The following is a 27012-nucleotide window of genomic DNA, read 5'->3' on the forward strand; positions in this document are numbered from 1 at the left end:
CAACAGGGGCACCTGGAAATTTTCTGTGCAGAAACAGGCTTGGGGAAGGACCTACATATCGCTTTGCCAACCCATGTCACGGGGCCGGACCTCACCTGCCCTCCCGTTCAGGTTTCATGGAGCTTGTTGGCTACAACTCAAACCCAAAGTTCAACCTGGAGGTGTCCAGCTGCCACCCAGCCAGAAATAAGGGGATGTCCACCCAAACAGCCCGGGCAAACACCCCAAGGGGGGGAACCGGGGGGACAGAGGGGCTGGTAAAACTGCATCCATGCAGGTAGAACCGGCCCCAGCGCTCGCTGACCCATGGTGGCCGCTGGGACTCTCCAGGGAGGGCAGCAGGGATGCTGCCAGCTCGCAGGGGCACGCCTTCCTTCCTTCCTCCTCCTCCTCCTCCTCTCTGCACACACCATCCTGCACCCCTTTGCCCTGGCTTCACGTGGGAAGCCTTCAGCCTATTCCTGCCACCGCCGAGAGAAGCTGGAGAGCCTGGATGTGCCCAGCCTGCTGAAATGCAGACTTCTGCCCCCACTGCCTGCCCTGGCCACGCTGGGAGGAGGCGGTGGGGGGTGTTTTCTTTTAAATAAATAAATAACGATGCCTGGAGCGGAGCCGGTGCAAACGGAAATAAGCAGGAATGCTGAAAGGTCAGTGGCCGACGAGCCCGCTGGGCCAGCGTGCGGCAGCCAGCCCGGCTCCCGGCCCCTCTGCAGAGCGCTGCTATTCAAGGTTGAATAAAAGATTTATATCTCGATGATCTAGTTTCTGCTGAACTTTAGCTGAACACCGGGGTGCCTTTAAAGATACAGCCTCACATCTTCCACCGGAGACGGGGTTCGGGTATGTTTTCAGAGGTGCTAAGCGAGCCTTGAAGGGGAAACCTGCCTCCCCACCGTGATCCCTTTTTTTTTTTCCCCCTGCCTGTCCCCCCGTCCCGGCCGGGGGCTGGCACCTCGCATAGCGATGCTGTTATGCAGCGTCTGCTGCGGTCCTGGGGCCAGCTGAGGCACCGGGATCCTGGTGTGCAGTCAGCTCCCTCTTCCCGTCACCCTCGCAGCTTCCTCTGCCTCAGCAGGCGAAGCGACTGAAGCCGCTGACGGAAGCTGGCTGACCGCAAGGGCTGGGTTTCGGGTTAGCTCTTTTCTAGGTAAAGTTGGAAAAGTCCCTCTGGGTAAAGCAAATATCATTAAATCTCAGACATGGGGGCGATGCTGACCGTCCACGATTGGAAATTTGAAAAAAAAAAAAAAAAAAAAAAAGAAAAAGAAAAAGAGGAAGCAGCGCTGCGTGATGCAGATGCAATTCATTCTGAGAAGTGCCCGCTCCTCCCGGCTTCTGCCGAAGAGTTTATTCTAAGAAAGGTTTCTGAGGCAACCTCCGCGGCGAGCCCTGCCAAGAGATGCATTAGCCCCACTCCTGGGGAAGGACCAGGGCTCGTCCTCACCACCGGCCACCCTGAGGAAGTCGCCCTTCCTCTGCTGGGTCTCCATTTATCCAGCTACCCCCGCGCCGAATATTTATGGGGTGCTGAAGAGCTAATTCAACGCTCAAATTAAATCCTATAGCCTGCCATCGGAAGGCTGCCTGGCAGCCCTCACTGAGAAGGGGAAGGGCGGCAGCAGCAAATTTCAGTTTCTGTCATGTGTTGTTAAAACTCATATCCATACAGCTAATAAACACCTTAGTGAAGAGCTTTGAAAATTACTTTTTTTTGTTTGTTTGTTTGTGGCGAGCTGAAACTCCTCTTGGTTCTTTCTTGTGCTTCCTGGAAAAAGCCCCACGTCAGGTTCCCTCCTTCTTCTGCAAAGGGCTCACCCATCACTTCTTCCACACCAAGCCATGCTTCTCCCCTCGCCATCAAGAACGGCACTGACCGTGTCTCCCCTCCACACTTTCAAACCCTCCCATCCACCATGTCTTTAAACAGGAGGCTGATGATATAACGCTAATGATACAAAAACCTCATTTTTCACTGTTTCCATCGACTAAATACCTATGTGGCTTTTGCACTGGTGCAGAGCGGGGAGCCTGGAGGACAGACACCATGCCCAAAGGTGGAAGATGACCACGTCCCTGTATGAAATGATCCCCCCAGTATGTCCCAGTGCCAGCCCTGCTGCAGGTGACTCACTTGAGCAGAGTGATGTATTTACCAGCAGTGAAGCTGCCCCACCAAGCATCACCCAGCTCGATGTGACCGCGGCAGCTGGCCCCGGTGGGAATCCCCGAGGGCGACCTCCTTACTCCTGCAGAAAGGACGCTGTCACCTCTCCACAACAACCTACTTCTGGGCTGTTTGGATCTAGATTTGAAGTAGGAGGCGTTTCACCACGATTAGCTGGGCAAGACAGAACAATTAAGCATGCAAAGGGCTGAAAGAACGGCTGCCGGTGGCCACGGCCGCAGTCACCCACCTCCTCTTGCACAACGCATCCGGCACGGCCCCACGGCACGGGGTCACGGGCTCCCTGGCACAGGGATGACTCAGGGGACGGGCCACCTCGCCCCAGCCCCGGGCCACCTCCTGGGCACGGGGTGTTTTTTGTCCTGGCCAGCGCTGCCGATCGAGCGGTTTATTTTCCCCAGCGCATCGATGGTTTCCAGTTGGAAACCTTCCCCCCTCGCTGGCGGAGCCCCAGCAGCAAGGACACAGCACTCACCCGTTGGGATCCACCCCATTCCCAGCACATTATCCAAACAAACCATTACATGAAACTGAGCTGAAGCCTCGGCTCCCGTTTTCATCCACCCAGACCCTTTTTCCGCCTCACGCTTGGCCAAAGTGAAACCTTTGACTCCTTGGCGGGGATGCTGACCCAGTATTCCCAGCACAGACAGCCTGCCCAGCTGGTTTATTATCAGGGAAAAACCAAGAACTGGGCCATGTAAGGTGAATACCAGCAACGGGAGGGGTTTTTTTCTGCTGCAGGGCACGCCAGCTCGCACAGCTCCGGAGGAGGGAGCATGCTCCGGCTGCGTGGGCAAAGTGAGGTTGACCAACTATTTCTCCCCGTGCAGCTTCTGGTTTGCACCTTAAGGCCGATTTCAGGGGTGGAACAAGTTGCTTCACCATCTTAAATGCAAAGCTGGGGACCTGTGCCGATGATGACGCAGTATTTCCAGCAGCCAAGAGCATTCTGCCAAATACACCTCGTGCCTCTTCTATGCCTCTGCTATTATCTGTCCTGTAACCCTGTAATTAAATTGGCTCACTCTGGTAAGGCATCTCAAGGTGCAGCCTGTTGGGAAGATACCACCAAATTAAGCACTATCAGCTCCAATTCAGATGCTGACCTCCGCAGTCCTCCCTCCTCTCCCAGCTTGTACCCAGTTGAAGAAACCCCAGTTTCTTCATCAACAGCCAAACAACTGCCCGCAGGTTATTTGTAGGGGCTGCTCTCTTCTGTGTCTGCAGTCGGGGTGGTGAGTATTGATATGGCAAATCTTTTCTACTCGATTTTGCCCCAAAGTACAGGACTTCCACGCACAAATTACACGCAAATATAACTAAGTTCCCAATACTTTCTCAGACTATAATTTCAGCTTTTATAAAGATGCACGCGTGTCTTTCACCAGCGCTGGAATCATTAAGCCTCTTTTGAAATGCTTCGGGTTTGAAGCATCGCGGCTTATTCCTACAGGTGCTGCAGTTCAAATCCAGTTTTCTGCCATTTCCAGCCAAATTATATTCAGTGTAGAGCCTGGGGACACAGGGACCCTTCAGAGCCACCATCAGGTGAGCCTCCTGCAGGCTGTGAATCACACGCTCCTGCTGAGCTCCAGAGCACAGGGACAGCCGTGGCTGGGTGTTCAACTCCTCAGGAGAGGTTTCAGGTCAAACTTGCACTTCTGGAAGAATGTAATTTTAAAAGCTTGATGCTGGTGAAACCCTGCCTTTGCTTACATCTTGGCAGACGTTACAGGCTACACCGGACACTCAGAACAGTCATAAGAAATACTTTTGAATTATGGTATAGCACGTAGCTCAAGACAAAAAGGAAAAAGCCCAATAGTGTATTTAAACTTACAGTTTCGCAAAAAGAGGTTAATCAGGGCATAAAAGGAAATCTTTACCCCTTCATTTCCATTCCAAACCCCTTTAAGGCTATCTGTGCCATTGCTCCTGTTTGTAAATGGTTCATTTCCAAATGATGCCACGACACAACGGGAGACTGGGGACTCGGCGCCCTCGACGTGGACACGTGCGCTTGGGCAATCCCTCGCACCTCTCTCTGCCTGCCTTTTGTAACAGAGGTTAATGACATGTATCCTGCTCGCTGCAACTCCAGATGAAAAAAAAAAAAAATCCGTGGGAACCGCGAGAGCCAGCTGGGAAGCTCTGCGCAAGAAACTTTTCCGAAGAAGCCTTTATTTTTTAAACTATGCACATCTGCGTGCGTGAAGTCACACTCGCAGCCGTGCGGCCCTCACCCACACCGATGGGAAGGTGGATATGCAAATCCCCACGTTGGGGTATGCAAGAATTGGGTATGCAAATCTTTGCCCATGCAAGAGACGGCACACGCTGCAGCTGCAGGCACAGCGGCTGGGGAACGCAAAGGAAGCTGAAGTGGTTTTCCACCTATCGAGCTGCGGAGTGCGAATTTTTTACGTGTTCTAAATGCCTGCAAACAGCTGTTTGTAGCAGACCTGTGCCAAGATGCCAGCGAGAGCTTCACGGATGGGGCTGCTGCTCCCGAGGCTGCCACAGTAACTGCAGAAAACTTCGGAAATTCTCAGGCCAGGATGGGGAGATAAGACTTTTAAATGAACTAATCTGTAGGGAGTTGCACCGAGTCCACATTAGTCATTTGGGTGGGGATGTCAATGTCTGGCCAAGACGATAAGTGGATCCCCCCCACCTCCTACACACTTGGTATTATTCAGACATCACCTGATCTTCCCCGCTGACTACGAAGCCACAACAGCGGCTGAACCCTCCGCCTTCGTTCCTGGGAAACGCGGGAGGCACTGGACTACCAGCCCTGCAGCACCATTAGCATACCTTCCAGATAAACACTTTTGAAAAGACATTGATCCACCTTGCAGCCTCGCTATCTTAAGCGCACATCTGCAGCGATGTAGCCAGATGAGGAGAAGCTGGGCCATCAGGAGGGCTCTATAAACACCAGGAGTTAAAGACCGTCTCTATTAGCACTAGATGTTTCCTCACGTCCTATAGTACTGTCTGTGCTATTAAATAGGTATCAGGAGGCGGCTCAAGAATGCATTTTGGAGATGAGCTGCTTCATGCCAAGCTTCTGTTGGCCGTCTCCTGGAATCCATGAGGTTATCAACCTCGCCAGTGCTGGTAAGGACTTTGGGAGAGCGGGTGATTCACCGCAGCAGCTCGGGTGTGTTCACGAGCTCAGCTTCTACATCAAACAGCACCAGCAACGCCATTACCCCCAGCTCCTTGTACGGCTCTGGCAATTCCCAGCTAAGATTCTTGAGATATCCCATGTTTTACATCTCGTATTCCAGCAGGCACAGGCTCACCTTACTGACGGAGGTGAATATTGTCCCTGTTTACAGGGGGAAAGCCTGGCGATGGATTCCAGGCCTCCTATCCAAAGTCTGGACTTGCAGCTACAAATCACTGCAGCCTGGCTCCCCACGGACACGCAGGGCAAACAAGCTGAGATTACAAGCACCAACAGACCCGTATTTATAGCAGAAAACCATTATGGAACGTGTAATTACAAATCAGGAGATTAGAAATCGCTATTTTTTAAAAATATTTGCTTTGACCAGGCTTACAGTGTCCAAACCCCTTAAACTCTGTTTCCAAGTTGACTTCTTTCTGCATGCTGTGTTTTACCTTAATGAGCTTCTATCCATGAAGAAATATAAAATTCACTGAAGAACTGTAGTTAATCATTGATTTTTCAAGGCTGCAATTTCTCTTTACGCTGGGTCAGACTCCTGCAGGCAACAAGATGAATTCTAGGGGCAAGATGCAGCTCTGCCATCTCCAGTACAGTGGATAGCCTCAGAACTGCTTTTCTACACGCATTATTTTTAGTCAGGGAAACATCAAAATTCAAGATCACTCTTAAGGCTCCTGAATATTCACTAACCGGCAGAAATGAAACTGTCCAGGATTCTTTTGATAACACAGCGCTTAAAATATCTTTAAAGCACTCTACAAGCAGCACTGGATGCAACTCACAAGCTGATGGTGAATATAATTTTAGTGTCCTAAATTCCTTTATTTTTTTTTTTAAGGTTCTGTGGTGTTGAAACAACCCACAAATAAAAAAATGCCTCTGCCATTTGGTATTTTTTTTCTTTTTTTAACTAATACCAAAAGGCAGAAATCCAAGAGTTTTCTAAAGATATTCTGTTGGGAGCCAGAGCAAAGGTGAAGCGTATTTGAGGTGTGTTCTGTCAGCACGGTATGATCTGGAGCACGTTATACTTCCTACCCTCAACTACTAAAAATGGGTATAAATTGCCATCGAACAATGGTGCCACATAACAGCCCATGGAAAAGACATGGCCCATCTTCGTCATTATCAAAGATGTTAGAGTGCCACCTTCAGTCTGAAAATGTGGGGAGAAAAATCCCTTTTCAACCTAACCATGACACAAGTAAGGCTTTCTGGGAGAATCCGGTAGCTGCAGACGTGAAGAAACCACAGGTTCCCATTCGCCCTCTGTCCAAACACAAAATAAACCATCACCTCCAACAGGCGATTCTGAATTTTTGGAGCCACTGACATGTTTAAGGCTTTCCTTTTGTCTGTCCTTCCAGATTCATGGAACAAAGACCAAAGGTTTGAGTTAAAGATGAACTGTGCCCCAAGTTACTTAGGCAGAAAAAAGGATTTCTGACTCTTACAGACGTATTTAAAACAGGTCTGGCAGAGCAATATATCCATCATGTTTTACATTCAGATTTTCTAGGGCAGCAAAGAATATTTTTAATGTCAAAGGCCGATTTGCTTCCTATTCCACAGCTCGTACGGTCACACCACGCTTCCAGCAGCATCGCAGGGAGACCCTACTGTCAGTTCTCAATTTAAAACTGGCTCGTGAGATGCAGAAAACCACCAGCTACAAGACATCCCCCAAACCCCTACCTACAGCACACAGTTATATAAAATGGCATCTGCCCGAGACACTTGGTCTATGCATAATTTATCCCTATTCCCGTTCAACACACAGCAATTAGCCTTTGCTGACACTTCTACAAAGGGGAATTCTGGTAAAAGTTCTCCAGTTTTTGCCTGTATTGCAAACATATTCTGGGTTTTGGTTCTTATCTACTTTGAACTGTTAATCTGAAATAATAAATTTGTTAATAAATTGTTCATTAACCGGAACTTTTTTTTTTTTAAACCAGTTTTAACACAACACAAAATAGTCTTTTAAAAGCAGAAACACTTTAAAAAGAGTGCAGTGCTTCCCCCTGAAGTAATGCTTGGGATAAATAGAGGGAGCAATATAATCAGTCAGACTAGAAAGCAGCCGCAGCAGCGATGTGCTTCGTTATCTCACTGCGCTAATCCCCCATCAGGTGACTGCTCACAAGATTACTTTAAGCCCTCATTAGAGAGGCAGAAATCCAGAACTAGGACATACACTTTAGTGACCCCGAAGTAACATGTTTAACCTCGAAGAGATCTGGGTGGGATTTACATCTGACCGGGCCACGACAAATTGCCCACTTAAGAGGCAGGCTGTTCCTCTGCAGCAAGAAAGTTAGAGACAAGAAAGTAAAGTATATTCTGCAATTTATTCGTCCAAAGGCAAATAAAGAAATAACTAACTGAAATGTTATAAATGAGAATCGGCTTTTGCTAACCAGCCAGAAGACACACAAATTGGTAATTGAGGTTTAGGCTCTAATTCCAGGCGCTCTGAACCTGCAGCTTGGCAGAGACGAGGCTTTTAATTCTCTCATTAAAAGGCCTTGCAATTGAGTAGATATTAATTTTGGATTTTTACAATAAGAAGCTAAAATCATATGACAACAAATCCTACAAGTCAGTTTAAGGTATTTACACTGGGACAGGTTCTAACTTGTTTGCGATACCTTCAGATACTTCCACCGCCTTGAAAATATTCTCCCTTCAGCATTAGTTTTCAAAACAGAACAGCTTCTCTTCACCGGATTTAAAGCCACGGCGACTACCTAAATATCCCTGCTCACTGCCACCTACTCTGTGCTGCCATCAACCCAAGGGCTTTTCTCCAGTTATCTCGCCAAGTACATCTTAAGTATGTTATCTTTAGAAGATGCTTCTAAAAGGAAAGGCATTGGATTAAGCCTATTATTGCAGGAAAGGTCTTACTCCAAGTTTTTACTTACAAAACAAATAAAATACAGAATCCTCTATTTACCAAATATGACAGTAGGTTGATCTAATCCAGGAAAACAAACAAACAAACAAAGGCAAAACTCCAAACTCACCTTGATCATTTCTGCCACGTAACTTTCTGGTCCGGTATATTCTGTTGAATCTTTTACTTTCACTAACACAATGAAGCACAAATAATGCCACATATTGTGCTCTTCTTTAATGTGCTCTTCGAATGTGACTGTCTTGTTATCAAACTTATCTCTTTCCAAACCTACAAGAGCGACACATACACAACCCTTCGTATTTACGAACTGGGACTAAGAAAACAAGCTCTAAAACGAAAACATGTTTCTACAGTCTGCTGCGCTTCTTAAACGTCAGTCATTATTAAATGAACACTGAACAGCAGGGGTAAACTCTCTAAGAAATGGCCACAGTGTAGAGAGAAGAGGAAAGAAGGCATAAGAACTTCTGCTCACGCTTATTACACATCACAGAAAGCTTCTGGTTAAAAAAAAATGCCATCAGTTTGTTGGATTTCATAACTCATCTCAAAGGCTCGGCAGCTTTAATTCCCAGTCTACTGATGGGAAAAGCTCTCACAGGCACTGCTCGATGCTCAGCACCCTTGGAAAAAAACACTGTTTATGAAAGTCTCTCCCGTTCCAACAGGAAATTATTCTTTGAAGCACAGGAGAAACAGAAACTAAGGGTTTGAGGAAAAAAGGGTGTACTGAGCATACGTTCCCCATCTCCTCCTGCTGCCAAGCTCCTACGCACGTGGTACCCGAGAATATCGACTCGCTGGGGAACACAAGGTAGAACAGCCAGGAATTCAAGACTCCTGTTTCCTGCTAGTTTGCAGCCACCTCTGACTTTGACAGAGTAACCCCCTTATTCTGAAGTGTGTTTCTACACTTACCACAAATAAAGCAAGTCGTTTTTAAAATTTCTTCTTTCTTCTGTTTTTCGCTCCTTAAATCGGCAAAAGTGTCAATGATCACACCAAAAATCAGGTTAAGGACAATAATGATGACCATGAAGAAGAATAACAGGTCATATATCACTCTAGCAGCAAAGAGAGGTTCCTGCAAGATAGATATTTTAATAATTAACAACCCAACCGTGTGCACATCTAAACCCTTCCCATGCCCGCCTCAGTTCGGCAGCAGAGCACGCCGCCCCGCAACCCCTCCCTTTAGAGTCTCCATTTCTGGTGCACTCCAGTGATAACTTAAATCCCCAAACGTTAAGTGAAACTAAAATGCAAGATTACTGAAAAAAAAGCCAAATTACTCAGCGACCAGCATGGGATCTCTACAGAGCTGCTCCTTCTGCTTACGGTGCCCGACTCTGTTCTCTTTCACGCTGAAATCTGTTCTCTCCTCACCCCCCGCCCTGCAAACCCACCCAAATTATACATATCCTTAATCTGCTGATTTATCAATATGGTATCAGTGTTGACCATAAAGTCTTTTACTGGAATTTAGTACTATTCATTTCATTTCTGCTAATAACCATGTATGCAGACATTATAGTTGGACTTCCCGGTACCCATTTCATATTTACTGCAGGCCTGAGTACCCAAACACCTAATCCCCATTTTCAGAATCATCCCACCCGTTGGGTGCCAAACTTCTATTAAGAATTACATAACTTTTAAACCATTGTAAGCTGAAAAGAAGGCTAAATACTAGAAAACACTTAGAAATTGCAGACAGTACAGAAAATCATTCACTCTGACCAAGGCTGCTCCTTTGCCCCCTAAGGTGGTTTTGGGGAACGACAGCCTGGGACTCGGATGGGCACAAAGAGCTAAAAGCAGCAGCGATAGGGGCAGCTTTGGGTATTATCAAAAATTCCTGTTGCTTTGACTGGTCCATCGCTCTCTGATGATGCCTTCAAGCAACATCTTTCCTTTCTTCCTTCCTTCTGTCGCAGTTTCAACCCATCTTAGTCCCTGTCCTCCCATTCATTCCCTGTTTTACACATCTTACCCTTCCCCAAGGGATGCTCGGGAAAGGTAAAACCCCTGCCACGAGCACGGGATCAGCTGTTTTCATTCTGCTACCTCATCCTACTCTTTCACTAGCTTGTATTTATCTTATTACTCCAGATCCTGAACTCCCAAAGCACAGACTGTCAGCTACCCCATTTCTGTTCTTTCGGGCCCCATTCTGGACAGCCCTCAAGCTCAAAGCGCCCTTAAAAAAGGATGGGTAGAAGCTTACTTGAACTGGCTGCTGTTTAATTGATCCAACAGAGATTTAACCGTATTAGAGAGAGAGAGAGAGAAAGCGTGGTCCCTTCTAGTTGCGCTGGATCCTTCATCTGTTTGAAGGGAGTGTATACACATTTTCCCCAGCAGAACTAGATCCCCAGCCCAACGTGGTTATCACTTTTCCACCCCCGTTCAGTGATAATGTACCTCTTTGGATGGTTTCCTGAGCACATCACCTACTCCACCCCCACTCCTGAGCCCGTGACTCAGTACAGTAACAATGCACATCAGTAACGTCTCGCACGTATGCTCTTTATTCTCTTCCTCCATTTCTTCAGCAATCAGTTCTGTTAAACACAGCAAGCAAAGACACGTTTCAAAGGCAAGAAGATCGGTTTTAAATCATTCTCTCCGTTTCTCTCTCCCCTGTGCAAAAACTGCCAGCTTTCCAGCCAGCGCTGCAAACCTCCTTAGCTCTTGCAAAGAGCCGACCAGTTGCTCCAGGGGAGGTTTAGGATGGATATTAGGAAAGATTTCTACACCGGAAGGGTTGTCAAACATTGGAAGAGGCTGCCCAGGGCAGTGGTGGAGTCACCATCCCTGGAGGGATTTAAAAGATGGGGAGACGTGGTGCTGAGGTACATGGGTTAATGGTGGGTTTTGTCAGTGTTGGATTGATGGTTGGACTTAGAATCATAGAATGGTTAAGAGTTGGAAGGGACCTTAAAGATCATCGAGTTCCAACCCCCCTGCCCTGGGCAGGGACACCTCCCACCAGACCAGGTTGCTCCAAGCCCCATCCAACCTGGCCTTGAACCCCTCCAGGGACGGGGCAGCCACAGCCATGTCTGGTCTTGAACACTTCCAGGGATGGGACTTGATGATCTGAACTGTCCCTTCCAACCTGGACAATTCCATGATTCTATGACCATGGGAGCGGGTCTCTGCTCTGCCTCCCCCCTGCCCTCCTCTCCCCACCAGCAGAGTTTTCTTTTGTGCTTGAGCTGCTGTCTTTGACTTGGTTAAATCTCTTTCCATTTCTGTTAGCAGGCACAGCTCAGATCACCAGATGCCTGTTTATACAGAATCAGAGCTTTTTGACAGCTCAGAGGACAAAGTGTTGCCTCTTTCACTCTCCCCTGGTGCCTAACAGATTGCACAGCCTTTGGGCTGCACTCAAAATGGCAACTTCGACTTGTATTTTTCAAATGGCTAAAATATCACTGCTTATGGAAACAGCGTTTTACTAAAAAAGCAACACACTTTTTTTGACCCTTTCTTCATTTGGCTGAAGCCTTCAACTTCACGGTTTCAGTTGCAGAACTGCTAGAATTAATTACCTAATCTACTCTCCCTGTACCCATTAAAAGTCTCATGACTTTCATTTCCTCATAAAAATGCTCATGAGCAGGTCCCACCTTCCCACAGAAAGGCCCGAATCCCTGTGCAATGTAGAAATAGCCAAAACCCATGATGGCAGAGGAATGGCCAAAGATTTGGGCATCACTAATACCGCTGGCCACACAAGACCCTGGTATCGGGTTGATTATTTATGATATAAAATCATCTCTGGAGTTTTCCTTTGTGCAGTCAGAGCGCATAAAGACCAAGCTGCACACTCCTCCTAGAGCCGAATAGAGCAGCCTTTCTTGTATCAACGTTGAATCTTTGCTTATCAAAGAGGACACTGGAGGGAAACGGAGTCATCTCCTCTTGCGAGCACATGGGCTCGTGGCCATTATTGACCTTTGAAAGATTTGCCCGTATCAGAGCTCCACTTCTAAGAGGAACAGTGATGCTCTGTCTGGCTCTCGCAGCCAGCACCGTAAATCTCCGAGAAGTAAATTACATTTTCTAGCAAATAAAACTGAAATATTTCAATACCCAATCTGAGGCTGGCGATTCTGCTACAAGTAATATCTTGCATGCACTTCTTTGATCTCAAAACCCCCCAAACCTACCCTGTCTACTTAATCCCTTGAGTACTTCCTGCCATCATATTAAAAAGTTTCCTTAGTTAGCTGGATAGAATAATGCTGACAATAAACAATGTTCTGCTCCATATTTCACAGTGTATTATCCTCCGAGATCACATTTAATAGCCTCATGTTTTAAAATAATAAACTTTGCAAAGAGATATAACTGCATCACTTCCTTCTCAAACTGATAAGGTAGAAAATTAAAGAATATGATTGTTTTATCAAAGTATGGTTTAGTTCTAGGTCCCTCTAGTTTAATCACTTCATGTAACATATCATTTATGCCATTGGCCTAAGTTAATCCTTTTTCAAGTTAGTGTCATGACAGCTTTGTTCTCAAATTTATTACATAGGATTTTTAAGACATTATTATTTTTTTTTCATTTAAGGTGCTTAACCAGAAAAAGTGGGAAAACCCAGGGTGCAAGTTAGGAATCCCAACAGCAGATACTTACGGTCTGAAGGAATGATTGAAGAACAGTTTTCGCTGCTACCTGCTTTGCATACATCTGAATAGAGAAACTCCCCAGTCATGGTCTCACCTGGCTCCGTGCGATCTGAAAACAGAAGGTGATGAATTAAACGGATAGTTTAACGTTTTGTAAGGTTACTTCTCAGATATTGAGGTATCATATTCAGTGTGCAATTAGTAGGGAGATTTAGACTCTTATTTATCCTGGAGTTTAGAAGGACACAGTACTTTCTGATTTGCACATTCAATGATTCTAAATTCAAACCTGAAATTCTTGTTATTTCTATGAACTGAAGACCAAAGTTGTGCATTTATTTTGCATCAGCTCCAAAGTTGAGAGAGTAATTGAAATTGTTCCAAAAATACTAAGTTTTAGTACACAGTGGATTTTCAAGGGGCCTTGCAAACTTGCCTTTCAGTGCCTTGGAAGTCTCAAAACAAACCTACTGCCACACAGTGAGACATTTTTGGCATTTCTCCAGCTGCATGGAAACGTGAAATAATAGAGTCAGTGAGGTTTGGGTCCCTCACAGGGCTGGCGGTAAAATTAGAAAGAAAACCCAGTAGGAACGTCAAATAATACTTGTCTGAATAGCTCAAGTGTCAGAGGAAAAAAACCAAGGCAAACCCCAAACTTCTCCTTTAACAAATTTCATTTCTGGGCTTCCCACCCACTGAGTTCCTTGCTTGATGCTGCAGGGTAGGGGAAAAAAAAACACAACCAAATTTTAACTTGCAATAAGCAACCTCAGGTCAGCACAGAGAAGTCTGCCACGGAATTCACTGTAGCAAGTATTTGAGGAAGGTTAATACAGTCTATAAAAACTATGAGCAAACCAGAGTTAAAGAGAGAGAAACCTCTGCTTCACAGGAGCATCTCTTTGATGACCGTCATTTATATTCAGTCTGTTATTTCAGATAAAATATTAATTTTTGTTATGTTGAAAGTAAACCCCACCATTAAAAGCCAATATAAGCATTCAATGTCTGGCAAATGCAATTCTCCCGGTGCAGAGCCTTCTTCACGATGGCCTACCTAAAGTCTGCTTGTCATTAAACTGGGGGAGGGAGTAGGTGGAGCTGAATTAGATAATCTCAACTGTTTTAGCAAACAGCGAGGGGAGAAATCTCAGCCGTGTGGAAAAGAGCCCAAGTGCTATCTCCAGGGGTTCCTCCTCCCCATCTCTCTTACGCTGCAGCAGATTGCAGCCTTTTGTAAAAATACTGGGGTACCCGCTTGCCCCAGTCACTTTGGGGTTTTTTTAGATTTTATTTTCTGTTTAAACAATGTGCTTTGTAAGAAAAAAATTGTCAAACTGGTGAGGCAATCGCTATGTCTTGCAAGAGGTGGAAGACACTCAGCACATCCCACGATACAAAAGCCCGTTCCTTTCTTCAACACAAACTGGAGTGAGTTGCCAGGACCGACCTGGCAGTAACGTCTCGTTGGGGAGCTTGTCTACTTCCAGGATGAAGTCATCTTTGAAGAAGAGGTAGCCCACTATGGAGAACAGGTAGACCAAGATGAGGGCGAGAACAGCAGTCAGGATGATGGAACGCCCGTTGCGAGTGACGCTCTTGATGACGTTCAGCAAGGTCTCCTCCCGGTACACCAAGTCAAAGAGCTGGGAACAACGAACAAAAGCAAAGGCTCTCTCTCACACGTAGCACCAACACCGCTGGTGGCACGCTACATGTTGGCATAAGCTGGGCCAGCATGTTAACAACGTCAATCTGCTGTTTTAAAGAGCAATTATTATTTCTTTCTTTTTTTGTAGTTACCTGAGATTTAACATATTGGCAAATAAAAATATAGCAGGAGGTGAGGAAGATGGGGTCCCTCACCCCCACTGTACCAGTCTTGTGCCATGCTCTTTGAGTCAATTTCCTTTAAGTCTTAGTTTATTGAGTGTATAATTAAATGAGCGATATTTTTTTTGCCCAAAATCTTTGTTTAAATTACAGATGTTTCCTTCATTTTTCCCTCCTCTGGGTCTGAGAGAGGTCACCAGCAGAGCCCAGGCAGGGTGCTGGCTACGCTGGCCAACAGTGAGAGGGCAGGTATTTGTTAAATTGGGCCTACATGAATACAGAAAATCACCAATTTGGTTACCAGAGGATGTAGCAAGCAAAGGGACAAAAATAGAGTGTTCTGAATGGGATTTAAGGTTTGCTTTAGAAGTGACACATTTTCTCAACCAACACTAGGTCTACTCCTTCGGTGCTTATTCTTAGAAGTATTGTGCTGTGCACGACGAATTCCACTCCAAACAGAAAACACAGGGATGCCAGGCATCCGTGTCAGTCGTGCGAGGTTCTGGAGTCTGGCTACAGCTGAGGAGACACTCCAGAGTTAACCAGCTGCTCCAGAAGCACAGACACTATCTTATAGTTAGAATCACAGAATGGTTTGGGTTGGAAGGGACCTTAAAGCCCAGGGACCTGCCACCCCCTGCCCTGGGCAGGGACACCTCCCACCAGACCAGGTTGCCCCAAGCCCCCTCCAACCTGGCCTTGAACCCCTCCAGGGATGGGGCAGCCACAGCTTCTCTGGTTGGTTAATAAACCATCTTAAAGACTCTGTGCTTCTTAGATGGAAACTCCAAAAGTGCCTTCTGATCAGCTAACATTTCTACAGCTAGATCTTTGAATGATTTCTTTTTTTCCTGATGTGAGAGCTTATATGACATTAAGGCGGCTTAAACCTTCACCAGGTGTTTGCATAACTTGGAGCCACAATGTTTTAAACTGGTTTATTATCCCAGAAGTCACAGCAGGGTCACAAACAATACATCTAACCTAGAAAACCTGTACCTTCCAAGTCTAAGAGGACCAACACACGCAGGGAAATGCTAAATACCTTCAATGCAACACACACATAATGAGCAATTTTATCTAAATTTAACCTTAAGCATATTATACAAGACATGGGTTTAAGGACAACAAAAAATTCTCTGCTTTTCCATACAAATCACAAGAAAATGTCCTGTAGCCTCTCACCGTAACTTCTCCCAAGCAAAATCCCCGGCGTGCGGTTCTCTGTGCCTGCACAACAGCTTCCCAGTACCAAAACGGAGAGTAAGTGGTGTACAAGACATCCAGCTATGCCCGAAATGGGACTTTACAAACATGAAAAAAACATTCCAATGGCAAAGCGAATACCTACCAACAAACTATAAAAGAACTCGTGTACGAAGAGGCCCAGAGCGCAAATCAGAAGGTACAGGAGGTGATAGAGAAACTCCACGTCCATGATCATTGCCTTGTATCCTCTAGTGAAGGTTCCACAGTTACCCACAAAACTCATCAGGAAAATGATTTTATTACAAACCTGAGGAAAGATCAACCGTAAGTTAGTTACAATGTGTGGCTTTCAGGAAAAAAAAGGTAATTTTTCATAGCTGGAGGTAACTCAGCTCCACGACGATATCAGTGACCATCTGAACAGTGTTTTACACGTCAGTCAAAACCTGCTTCTGTTGGGTTTCCTGCAGCTGAGACAGAGCCACAACCAAAACTGCACGTGCCTAATAAATCGTGTGCACTGACTCCTGTCTCCAGCTTGTTGTCAGAGGGCATCAAGACTAAGATTTAAAGAAGAAAGTAAAAACACTCCCTGGTATGAGAAGTAAAAGTTCCTAAAAAGAAAAACCCAACCCTGTTCTAAACTCCCTGCAGTCAGGTAACTCTCCAGCAACTCTTACTTTTCCAAAACCCCTGGTATCGTTTGTGAATAAGTTAAGTTTTCCAGGTTCCCTCAGCAAATCACTCGGGGACCATGCACCCAGCGATCCTCCTGTGCAGCACCAGCCATCAGCACCAGAGGAAAATTGCCTCCAGCTCACCTGGGACCGGCTAAACGCTGCAATTACCAGTGACGACAACCACCACCCTCCCAAGGCAGCTGTGACTCGGCGGCAGACGGCAGGCAGTGACGAATTTTGGAGAGAAGGAACGCTATTAGATGACACAGGTAAAAGCCGGGCACTTGGTAATAAAAGGCAAAGACTCTGAGAAGAGGCATCTTTGCGCAGCTCCTGCTGACTCAGCCGGAGACAACCACTTTTGGCTCACTTGCCACAGGAGACCACAAGTATCCGGGTCTGAGCGTTAATTAAGTTCTCTGGTGGCTCAGTTTACGTGCTCAGTCCACACATTTACTGTAAAAAAAACTGCTTAAGCCTTGGCTTTTGGCTGGCAGGTAGAATGCAGACACTGGGGAAACGCGTTGTTTAGTGCATCTTACAAACCCCTGATAATGCTGTAGCTGAGTCGCTGAACGGGAGATGGGTTTGAGCACGTAACCGAGTCCTTTAGGGTCACAGAGGCTTCTTTACATTTCTGGCTGGGGCGGGAGCTGTTTCTAGACTGGGGCAAAACCTTAAATACCTCTGGCCTAGAGAACCAGGATTAAATGAACAGCAGCAAAGCCCTTTTGCTAGAACCACTCCTCCCACCAGTTCCGCCACAACCTCCCAGGCTATTTTCGCCCGACGTCTTCAGGAGCGGGTAAGAAACCCTTACACATAAGATGCAAGAGAACTTCAAAAAAAAAAAAAAAAAAGCCCACTTGGTACTCACGTTGAATGCACCCAGAAGAAATAAAGTAGGCTGTAAACCGACTGAAAATATCAGCCGTAATATCGTAGAAGCAATTAAGGCTCGGATGCCATGGGGCTTCGGAAGAGCAATAACGATGGCCAGGGATATCAGCATGGCTGTCCACAGCAGGCCTGACAAGTGGGGCTCCAGTGTTCCTGGGGCAGAGAGGGAGAAACAAATCCTGTTTCAATGCTTTGTACAACCAAACAGAACCAAAATAACCAAATAAATGCCGTTTTATCTTATCTTGGTTGGAACATCATTAAGCCTCGTGTTCAGACATTACTGATTTCAAAGCGGGAAGTGGAACATCTGAGCCCAATGCCTTCAGCAGATTTTAATTATAAACTTGTTACTAAAGCATTATGTAAATGATAAACGCCAGTGTTATAGGGTTCTTCACTTTAGTGTTCATTACTTAGACCCCTTGAACACTGAAAAGAAGCATTTTGCTCCTATGTTCTGTAGAGGCACTGAATGGGTTGGTGAAGACAGAGAAGACGCTCCTCCAGGTCCAGATTCTCAGCAGATCCTCCCATTAACGTTTTTGGTCAAAAATCTCGTACCGGTTTTTGTCATCTCTTGCTATTTCTGGTTCTATTTAGACTGTCCCATGGGACTGTCTGCTTACATAACATCGAGCCCGTCTTGCTAAAAATAAACTTCTCTGAAAGAGCCATAAAAAAAAATACTTGGCCGAAAAGACCGTTTACCCTAGGTTTATGCAGAATGTAAAAGACATTCTTTTTCTTAAAACTGACATAAAAAAAAAAAAAAGGTTTTTCTTCAAGCAGCTGGTTCCTCAGCAGGCAAAAAGGCAAGAACCCCCCCAAAATTTCATAGCACTCTGCAGCCCTTCTGCAAGTAAGTACTCAGGACTGTTGTGCCTTATTTGCAAGATATTCCCTGAGGGCTTTTTCCTCCCCCCACCCAAATTAAGAAAGCTTAGGAAATATTACTCTCATCTGACTACCACGAGCAGACATTTAATTTTTTTCCCAAATCACTGTAGATTAATAAAGACAGCAGAGGATAGATGGAAATTAAAACTTAATAAGCGTAAAGTTGAACAGATGTTTCTGCTGTCTGAAGGGAGTTTGGGATCCCGGAGCAGCGCCACCACCGCTGCTCGAGCTGTCAAGCAGCAGAAGGAGCAGAGCCTGGAACAGTCGCCCGAGTGGGAACCATGAACAGCACGGAGAGGGGAGAGGGGGAAAAAAGGCACATGCAGAAGCTCGTTTAGGAATGACTTGGGAATTGCTGTGAGAGGCAGATCCTGCACCTCCACAGGAGTCTGAACATCCCAGCTGCAACAGAGCCATCCACGGCACATGAATATATTTTCTTTCACAAGTTCCAGCTTTTCCCAGCAGGCCTGAAAACATAACTGGAGTTGATGAAGTCCTCAACCATTGCCTGTCACCCCCATCCTGGAGAGGTCTGGCACCACATTGGCAGGAGGAGCGCGACACCAGGACGTACAAAGACCTTTGTGGGACCTGGCGCAGGCCAGGTCTCGCGGGAAAGAGCAGGGCTGAGGGCACAGGCCCGTCTCTCCTTCCTGGGGACACGGAGAGACTGGGAACAAGCGGGGAGCAGTGTCCTTGCTCTGCACAAATGCCCAAGCCAGCGGTCACTCGACATCAACTGTCCGCACCCAACTTGATGTCAGATCATTGGGGTCCCTTCCATGCCTGCTGGCAAGAGGAGTGTGTAACCAGGAGGACCCGGTAGAAAGCTCTCCCTGTCTCTGGAATTCTCATCGTTCCACTACCAAATTCCAGGAGTCTGGTTTTGTTCCTGCTCCTCAAGTCAGAAGTTTTACAGCTTCTGCTACGGTCAGATGCTGATCAGCTGCTCCGTTCACCATGTCTGAGCCACTCAAGACACTGACAACTTCCCCCAAACGGCCTGAATGGTTTTTTAAAAAGCTAAACGTAAACCACACATGTATGTATTTATTTTTCATTTTTGATTGTAACTAGAAGAGGAAGAGATTTTATCAAAATGTTACCTGATAAATAAAGTATTTCAAATATGTAGGGTAGGGCATCTTCAAAATGGCAAATGATCCCCCCCCCCCCCCCCGTCTTGCAACCTCTCATCTCAACAAACTCGTTTAATTGCCAGCTTTCCTAGCAGCCATAAATACAGACTTTGAAATTTTGACTCGTGACCTTTGAAAAGAGAGGCAGAAAGTTCAGTTGCTCTTCATGCTTGTTCAAACCTTTCAACCAACCGCTGGCCAGAGGGGATGGGGTAGCCCCATGGTCTGCTGTCACAGGGTGCGACGTGGAGGTACAGCAGCCAAAGAAAGGGAAGGGAAGGCCTGGACAGGAATCACTCTCTCTGGGATGAGTTTTTTACTGCTGGGTTCCTTATTTACTCCAGTAGACACAGATGTGGCAAAATCTCCTACCGAGGCATTTCCTTTTCACCAGCTTTGCAAGAGATAAACGCAACAGAGCATTCAGAAGAATCTATCTCCAGATTTCCTGATTCTTGCTGACATGAATCCACCCCTTGACCTGCCCTGGGGTGCATCTCCTGGGAGAGGCTGCATCTAAGGCAGAGCAGCTGGATCTCATCAGGACTCAGCAGGAGTATTTACTGAGTTGGCTCTAAGAACCACCACTGTTGCACAAACCCACTGCTTGGATCAAAACCAACTTCCATGAGACCTATTATAGCAAGATTGTGCAATCCCGCGTGAACTGCACGTGTTAACCCATAGCTTATGTCAGGAATGACAGCAAGCCCAGCTGTACCCACTGATGGCATGGAACTGTGGAGCAGCAGGTTGTCCCCAAGCCAGGGGACATGACTAGCACACTCCTCCTCACTCTCCAGGGCCATCTTTGCTCTAAGGACTCATAGGGATAAGAGACTCTGGCCTCTGGTGAGGCCACGTCTGGACCACTGTGCCCAGTTCTGGGCTCCCCAGTTCAAGAAGGACAGGGAACTGCTGGAGAAGGGCTAGGAAGATGATGAGGGGACTAGAACATCTCTCTTACAAGGAGAGGCTGAGGGACTTGGGTCTTTTTAGTCTGGAGAAGAAAAGACTGAGGGGGGATCTGATCAACACCTATAAATACTTAAAGGGGGGGTGTCAGGAGGATGGGGCCAGTCTTCTTTCAGTGGTGCCCAGTGACAGGACAAGAGGGAACGGGCACAAACTTGAACATGGGAAGTTCCACCTAAACATAAGGAGGAACTTCTTTCCTGTGAGGGTGGCCAGAGCCCTGGAAGACGCTGCCCAGAGAGGTGGTGGAGTCTCCTTCTCTGGAGACATTCCAAACCCGCCTGGACACGTTCCTGTGCAACCTGCTCTGGGTGGACCTGCTCTGGCAGGGGGTTGGGAGGAGATGGTCTCCAGAGGTCCCTTCCAAGCCCTGCCACTCTCTGACTCCTAGGAGAGAGAACAGGAGAGGGAAGATGGGCTCATTTTCTGCATCCTCCATCCATTTCTAATGGCACAAAGGAGGTCACTTCGCTCCCGTACACCTCACCTGCCAACACAGGGTCATCTCCCTCCCCCAGCCCCAGCAGCCTCCTGGAGTGCTACGCAACCACCAAAGTTTTATGGAAAATGGTGTTAACAAAATGCAAGCTCAAGGAAAACAACAAATTAACATTTCTCATATTTTTAGTTCAATACTTAATTACAGAACTTTAAAACAAAGTAGAACAGTCAAGTAATTAAAGGTGGATGTCTGTCTTTGATTATTTCTCCCCCTAGGAAAAAGCACGGCTCTACAGTTTCCTTACAAATGCCTCAAGAAAAAATGACTTGGAGAACAGCACAATTTAAATCAAGGCAATTAAGAAAGCCAATTTCTGTACTACTGTCTCCACTGAAGTAAACAGGGATGCAGAGACACAAGTCGGGGACGGAATTTGGCTCATTATACCTTATTTGTTCACATAGTTTTGTATGTTAAATATTGGTACCTCCTCGAATTCCTTTGAATGGGTAGAAAAAAGCCACAAGCAGGTTCATAAGGACAGCCAGGTTAAAGGAAATACTGCTCCAGAAGGACATGTTGCGAGCGCACCAGTATAGGAAAGGTTGAGCTGCAAAAGAGAAAAATAATTTTTTAATGGAGCTTTTAAAAAAAAAATTCCATATAAAATATTAATCTCCACCACAATTTATTTTCAGTTTGCCCAAAAGCACAGCATCAACAGCAGCAGAAGTCATGGCTTACTCTGAAGTTCATTTAATTTCTCTTTATTTTGGGGTACTTCCATTTTCCTAGACAGTGTTTTAAGGCAAAGGACTCGTGTTAAAAAGGAAAGTATTTTCAAACGTGAATTGACTTACTGGCAGCATGAGAACGAGTTCAGAAATGCCAGAGGTCAAGGACTTGAGGTTTCCCCTAATAATATACTTTGTACTTGGAGTCACAGGAAGAACAATTAGGAGGAAGAAAATTTGTACACGTCGGCAACGGTGAGATTCAGCCCCATCCCTCCCAGGGGACGGTGCCCACCTTCAAACTTCTCTTCTGCTGCAGCAAGCCAGAAAAAAATGCAGCGAAGACAGTGCAAGGTGGACAATTAAGGCACAAAACGCAGCGTAGTGAGATAGCAACAAAGCTAAAATGTTTAGGATCAGCTGCCAAGCCTATAAAATAACTTCAATTCAGGCTGGTAATAGAGCAGTACAGCCCCAGAATAATAACGGGGCTGCAGCTCGGCTGGCCTCCCCTCTGCCCTGTGGGCAAAGGACACGAGCACATCTGCACAGAGTGAAGCAGGCAGTTAAACAGCTGCGCACCTTAAATTCTTAATGTTACGTTTTCAAAAAGACTTCAGTTTTAATAATCTCCACAGCTAGAACCGAGAGGCAAAGAAAGCAAAGAGATTCATTTTCTGAAGTAGTGATGGACCAGAAGACAAGGACAGCGAAGAAGCTGCCTTATAGTAATTCCCTCTGCATCACGGCAAAATCCCCCTGATTTTAGCTCCTGTGGGCTTCTTGTACAGCAAATTGTGTACTCCTGAAATCTAGAGTGGCCCAAAAAAAGGTCTATTAAAAACGCTCTCAAAGAAGGGAAAGAACTAATGCTTTTCGCTGTTGGAAGAAGGTAAGGTGTACAGATAGCAGAGAGCAAAGGAAAAGCAGCTCACAGTGAAATTTAAGAAAGAGATGAAAATGCAAACTCTGGGGCTGAAGAGTAAAGGTAACGAACGCAGCAATTCTGAGCCTCACAGTGGCCACCACCTCTCTCCAGCAAATCACCGCTTCTAGCATCCTCAGCCGAAAAAATGGGTTAAAGGAATTATACAACGCCTCATTATACTGAGCTGAAATGCACATAAAAAGCAAATGCATTGAACAGCTGAATGCAAAGGGAAGGACTACACAAAGGTACCCCCTCCCTGGAAGAATACAAGCCTCGTTGCACCTAATTAGCCAGGCGCATGTTCAGCCTCACCGAAACGCGAGGCAGCAATGTTTCCAATAGATGATACACTGATTTCTGCATTATTTCTCTTCTCAATTTCATTTTAATTGGAAGGATTTGTAAGCAAGCTGAATTCATTTGTATAGAAAAAAAAAATATTGTTATACGAGGGTTCATTATAAAGTTCCAGGTTTTACTTTAAACCTTCCTCTGGGGACGGGCATAGCCCATCTGCCCCTTGCAGCGCTTCTGCCCGGCTCTGGCAGGCTCATTCGAAGACTTAATTAAGACCTTGGGAGACTTACGGTGCTCAGATTATGGGCCAGGATCACAAGCTGAAAGAGGAAAGACATGGGTCTTTTTAAAAAAAAAGTGTTTCTTGGGTTTAAATAAACGACAAGTGGTATCACACCAGCAGAGCAGAGAGCACTGCCAGCCCGTCACGTCCTGAAAACACAAACCTGTATTTAAGACATGAGAAACAATTGTAAAAACTTACAGTATCACCCAGAGGCCAAACAAGACCAGAGCACTAGGAGACAGCCTAAATGACTCCAGTTTCTTAAAGAAAAAATGAAATGTTCTCCACTTTTGCAGGTGGATCTTGATTAATTTGTGGTCTGCTGTTAATTATGGATGTCTTTCACAGCTTGCCTGGAGACAGCCTCAAAGACCATTAAAGTAATTCAAACAACAAAATACACGGATGCTGTCAAAGACAAAGCTGCCCATTTGTTTTGGATGTCAAATACTCTACAAAATCTTGTAGACTTCTTAGAATTCCTTTTAGGAAGCAGCTTCCCGGGGATTTTGATGCTGTCAGAAGCACTAATCCATTGTTGGGCGGAAACAGCTCCCCTCTGTTTAGTATTCATACACAGGAAAAATATTTCAACAGAGCTGACCAAGTTTCAGGTGGTCTTACCCATACCTGACTTGGATAACTTTAAAGAAAATGATTACAATTGCTTTTCTCTGTTAAAAGGTCTATTAACACAGAGTGTGTATATAAGGTCTATATACACAAACATCCCAACAATCAGAAGCCAATATTGAGTTTCCGTTACCAGATGTACAACACACCATCAGCTCTAGTGTGGACCATTCGTACGCATCCTAATAACAAACTGGAAAGAATCCAGGCTCTTCTTGGAGGTGCAGAGCAAAGGAGCAAAAACGCAATTGTCAGAGGTTGCAGTAAGGGAAACAATTTTCTAAAAAACCGATTTTCGCACCGAGGAAGGTCAAGAAGCCCCATCGCACCTAATTGGTATCTTGGCAATGGTGGGTTAACTGTTGGATATGATGACCTTAAAGGTCTCTTCCAACCAAAATGAGTCCATGAATCTCATTTTTTTTCCTATGATATGCAACGCTGAGTGAGTACCAGCAAGGTCTCTGCTGGGGAAAAACCTTTGCTAACCTCGCTGGCGTGGGCAGGTTTCAGTGGCTGAGAGCAGAAGACCACTCTCCTGTTTCCTCCAGGAGATGGTTCTGGACCATCTGGACCAGTCTGTGCCCTCACACTAAACTGGAGTTCAGCTGATTCAAGCATGGGAACAACAGTGGTATCAGATGTTGGCCTGAGCAGGAAATAACTGCTTTATCTCTCACATTTCAGGGGGTCATCGTTGGTAAATTCTAACCACTCGTCACTGTCCGCTGAAGCTGAGCCTCATGCGTAGCATTTCTCCTTCAGCAAAGAAAGAGATCAATTTATTTTTTTTTTTAAAATAATTTTAAGCAAATCAGTTAGAAAGTTTACTGGGGAAAGCGGTGGCACTATGTGAATTAAAATGTCATTTTAAAAGTTTTCCTAGCTGCCAGTGGGAACCTCAGAGGGAAAAGCAATGCTTGAAAATACTTGCTTTCAGATGCTTTAGCATCACAGGACTGGAAGGGACTTCGTTGGCACTTCTGCCAGTCTATTTCTTGCCCAAAAGAAGGGCAAATTCTACTTTTACCATCACTGGAAAAAGCATGTTTAAGCTGTTCTTAAATACTCTCTCTCTGCCACCAAATGCCTTCTTGTTTAAGATAATCCTCCACAATTTTATTCTTTCCTGTTGGATCTTAAAAAAAGCTGACCTGTGCTCCTCCTTCCCACCCTCCCCTGGACCCCCTCCCGTCGGTCCGTATCGCTCCTGCGTTAAGCTTGACTTCATTACAGCTTGTTGCCATCCTGCAGAGGAGCAGACTCTTTCAAACACTTATCAAGGTCGCTGCCACCCCGGGGAACCATCTGCCACCGAGCCAGCGTTCCAAACTCCGAACACCCGACCTCGGCGCTCTGCCGGTAACGCTTCCCGCAACCACACGGGCAACAGCAACAACCCACCTCGCAATTTCTTCTGCCAGTTCATCTCGTTAAAGAGGTCTTCTGATTTCATGAAGAAGTCGTTGATCTTGCTGCCTTGTTCATCCCTCTCCGTGGTGTAATAGATCCGCAGCTTGGACTCCTTGGTGAGGAACTCGCAGATACTGGGCACGGGGAAGACGATTTGCTCCATGGTACGGTCCGACCTGACAATCTGAACAGCAGCTTTGTTAGAGCTCTTCCTAGTTACGAAACGCTTTTATTTCTTGATTTGTCTGCTCTTTTTTTTTTTTTCCTTCCCCTTTCAAACCAGCTACATGTAGAAACTTGGAGACATTTCCATAGAACAGCAGCCTGATAGAGACTTGATTTAATTTACCTTTCAAAGCAGGCCTATATTTAGCTCCAGACTGATAATTTCTACGCTGTGGTCTTATCCCGGCAATACAGTTCTTAGCTGGGATTTCCAAGGGGCCCAGTGAATCCTGCACCAAAGCTGAACTGAATTTCAGAGCAATCTGGTCGCCCAATATAAGAATCTTAACAAATTTTAGTTACACATCGCACAGCCCAGTACAAGGAGTAATAGTTATATTTATATTGCTTATTAGAGTTCCAGAGTTTTGTGAACTCTCCGTACTTGTGTGTGTCTCACTTTTTTAAAAGCATCTTCGATTGTGCATCAGGCCAAATTGTCATTTTAATACAGGAAGAATGGCAAAAGCTATCAGTAACTTTCTGGATTCAGCAATAGCACCGGCCAAAATGTAACAGAAGCGAAGTTACACTTCCTCCTGCCAACAGAGCTCTGCTCAGCTCCATCTTAAAGCCCACACACGACAGCTCAAAAATAGCTCCCCCCCCACCAGCGGCTGTCAAAAAATAAATTAAAAAAATAAGTGCTTATATATTCTCATGTCAAAGACGACAGTCCACACGCAGGTGATCGGTTCAATCAGAATATCAGGTATAACATAACCGTTGTCTAATTCCACTGTTTCTCTTTTGAGTGGCTCTTTCCACAGCAGAATATTCCGCCCCCCCCGCAACGCCTCCCGGCAGCCACCGGTTTTCCCTGTACCTCAATCTGTGCCGTGTGCTTGGCGTAAAACTCCAGAGCCTCGTCCCCCTCGATCTGACCTCCTGGCTTCAGCATGTTCTGCAGCTCTTTGTTATGACGAGCCAACTAAAATAAAGGAATGCAAAGGGAGTGGGAGACACCAGATGTCTCTCTATGATATTAAATTTCTGATTTTTGGCATAAAAAAGGGAAAGAATACACAGTCAGCTGCTAAGAAAGGGCAAAGTTGACAGAAGGCTTGTTCTATTCCAACCAGACACCCTGCAGCTCTATTTTGGGAGCAAGTCAGAATGATTCAAATATGTATTTTATTTTTTTTTTAATATCCGTGTTGTAGTCCTCTTTTACCCATCCTCTCCCACCCTTCGCCTGACTCGGGCAACTTTTTGAACATTCACACTCGGTCTATCCTTCTACACCCACCCAGATCCAAAGGTGTGCTCCTCACACAAGTGTCTAGGCAGGGACGGGAGAGAAAATCTGCATCAGTTGAAAAGCAGATGCATAGAGCATTGCTCCAAAAATGCTTCTGGATGCTCTAAATTCATCTTACAGCATATTGATGATCTTTCTTCTCAGATGCTAAAGGAACAAGAAGTCTCTAATGGAGTGATATATGT

General features: G+C 45.8%; 1 protein-coding gene across 2 annotated transcripts in view; it reads right to left on the minus strand.

Moving 5' to 3' along the window:
- Window positions 1-27012, minus strand: part of ITPR1 (inositol 1,4,5-trisphosphate receptor type 1) — a 169065-nt gene that overhangs the window by 10049 nt on the left and 132004 nt on the right. For both annotated transcript variants that reach the window (XM_074151399.1, XM_074151398.1), the window contains 10 exons: window positions 26393-26497; window positions 25333-25525; window positions 21535-21657; window positions 17563-17738; window positions 16148-16312; window positions 14411-14606; window positions 12965-13066; window positions 10738-10877; window positions 9232-9397; window positions 8420-8580 (listed from right to left, as the gene is read on the minus strand). In XM_074151399.1, coding sequence (XP_074007500.1) covers window positions 8420-8580; window positions 9232-9397; window positions 10738-10877; window positions 12965-13066; window positions 14411-14606; window positions 16148-16312; window positions 17563-17738; window positions 21535-21657; window positions 25333-25525; window positions 26393-26497 — 1527 coding nt within the window. The remainder of the gene's footprint in view (window positions 1-8419; window positions 8581-9231; window positions 9398-10737; window positions 10878-12964; window positions 13067-14410; window positions 14607-16147; window positions 16313-17562; window positions 17739-21534; window positions 21658-25332; window positions 25526-26392; window positions 26498-27012) is intronic.

The sequence above is a fragment of the Numenius arquata genome, chromosome 8 (genome assembly GCF_964106895.1).
Source record: "Numenius arquata chromosome 8, bNumArq3.hap1.1, whole genome shotgun sequence".
Taxonomy (NCBI): Eukaryota; Metazoa; Chordata; class Aves; order Charadriiformes; family Scolopacidae; genus Numenius; species Numenius arquata.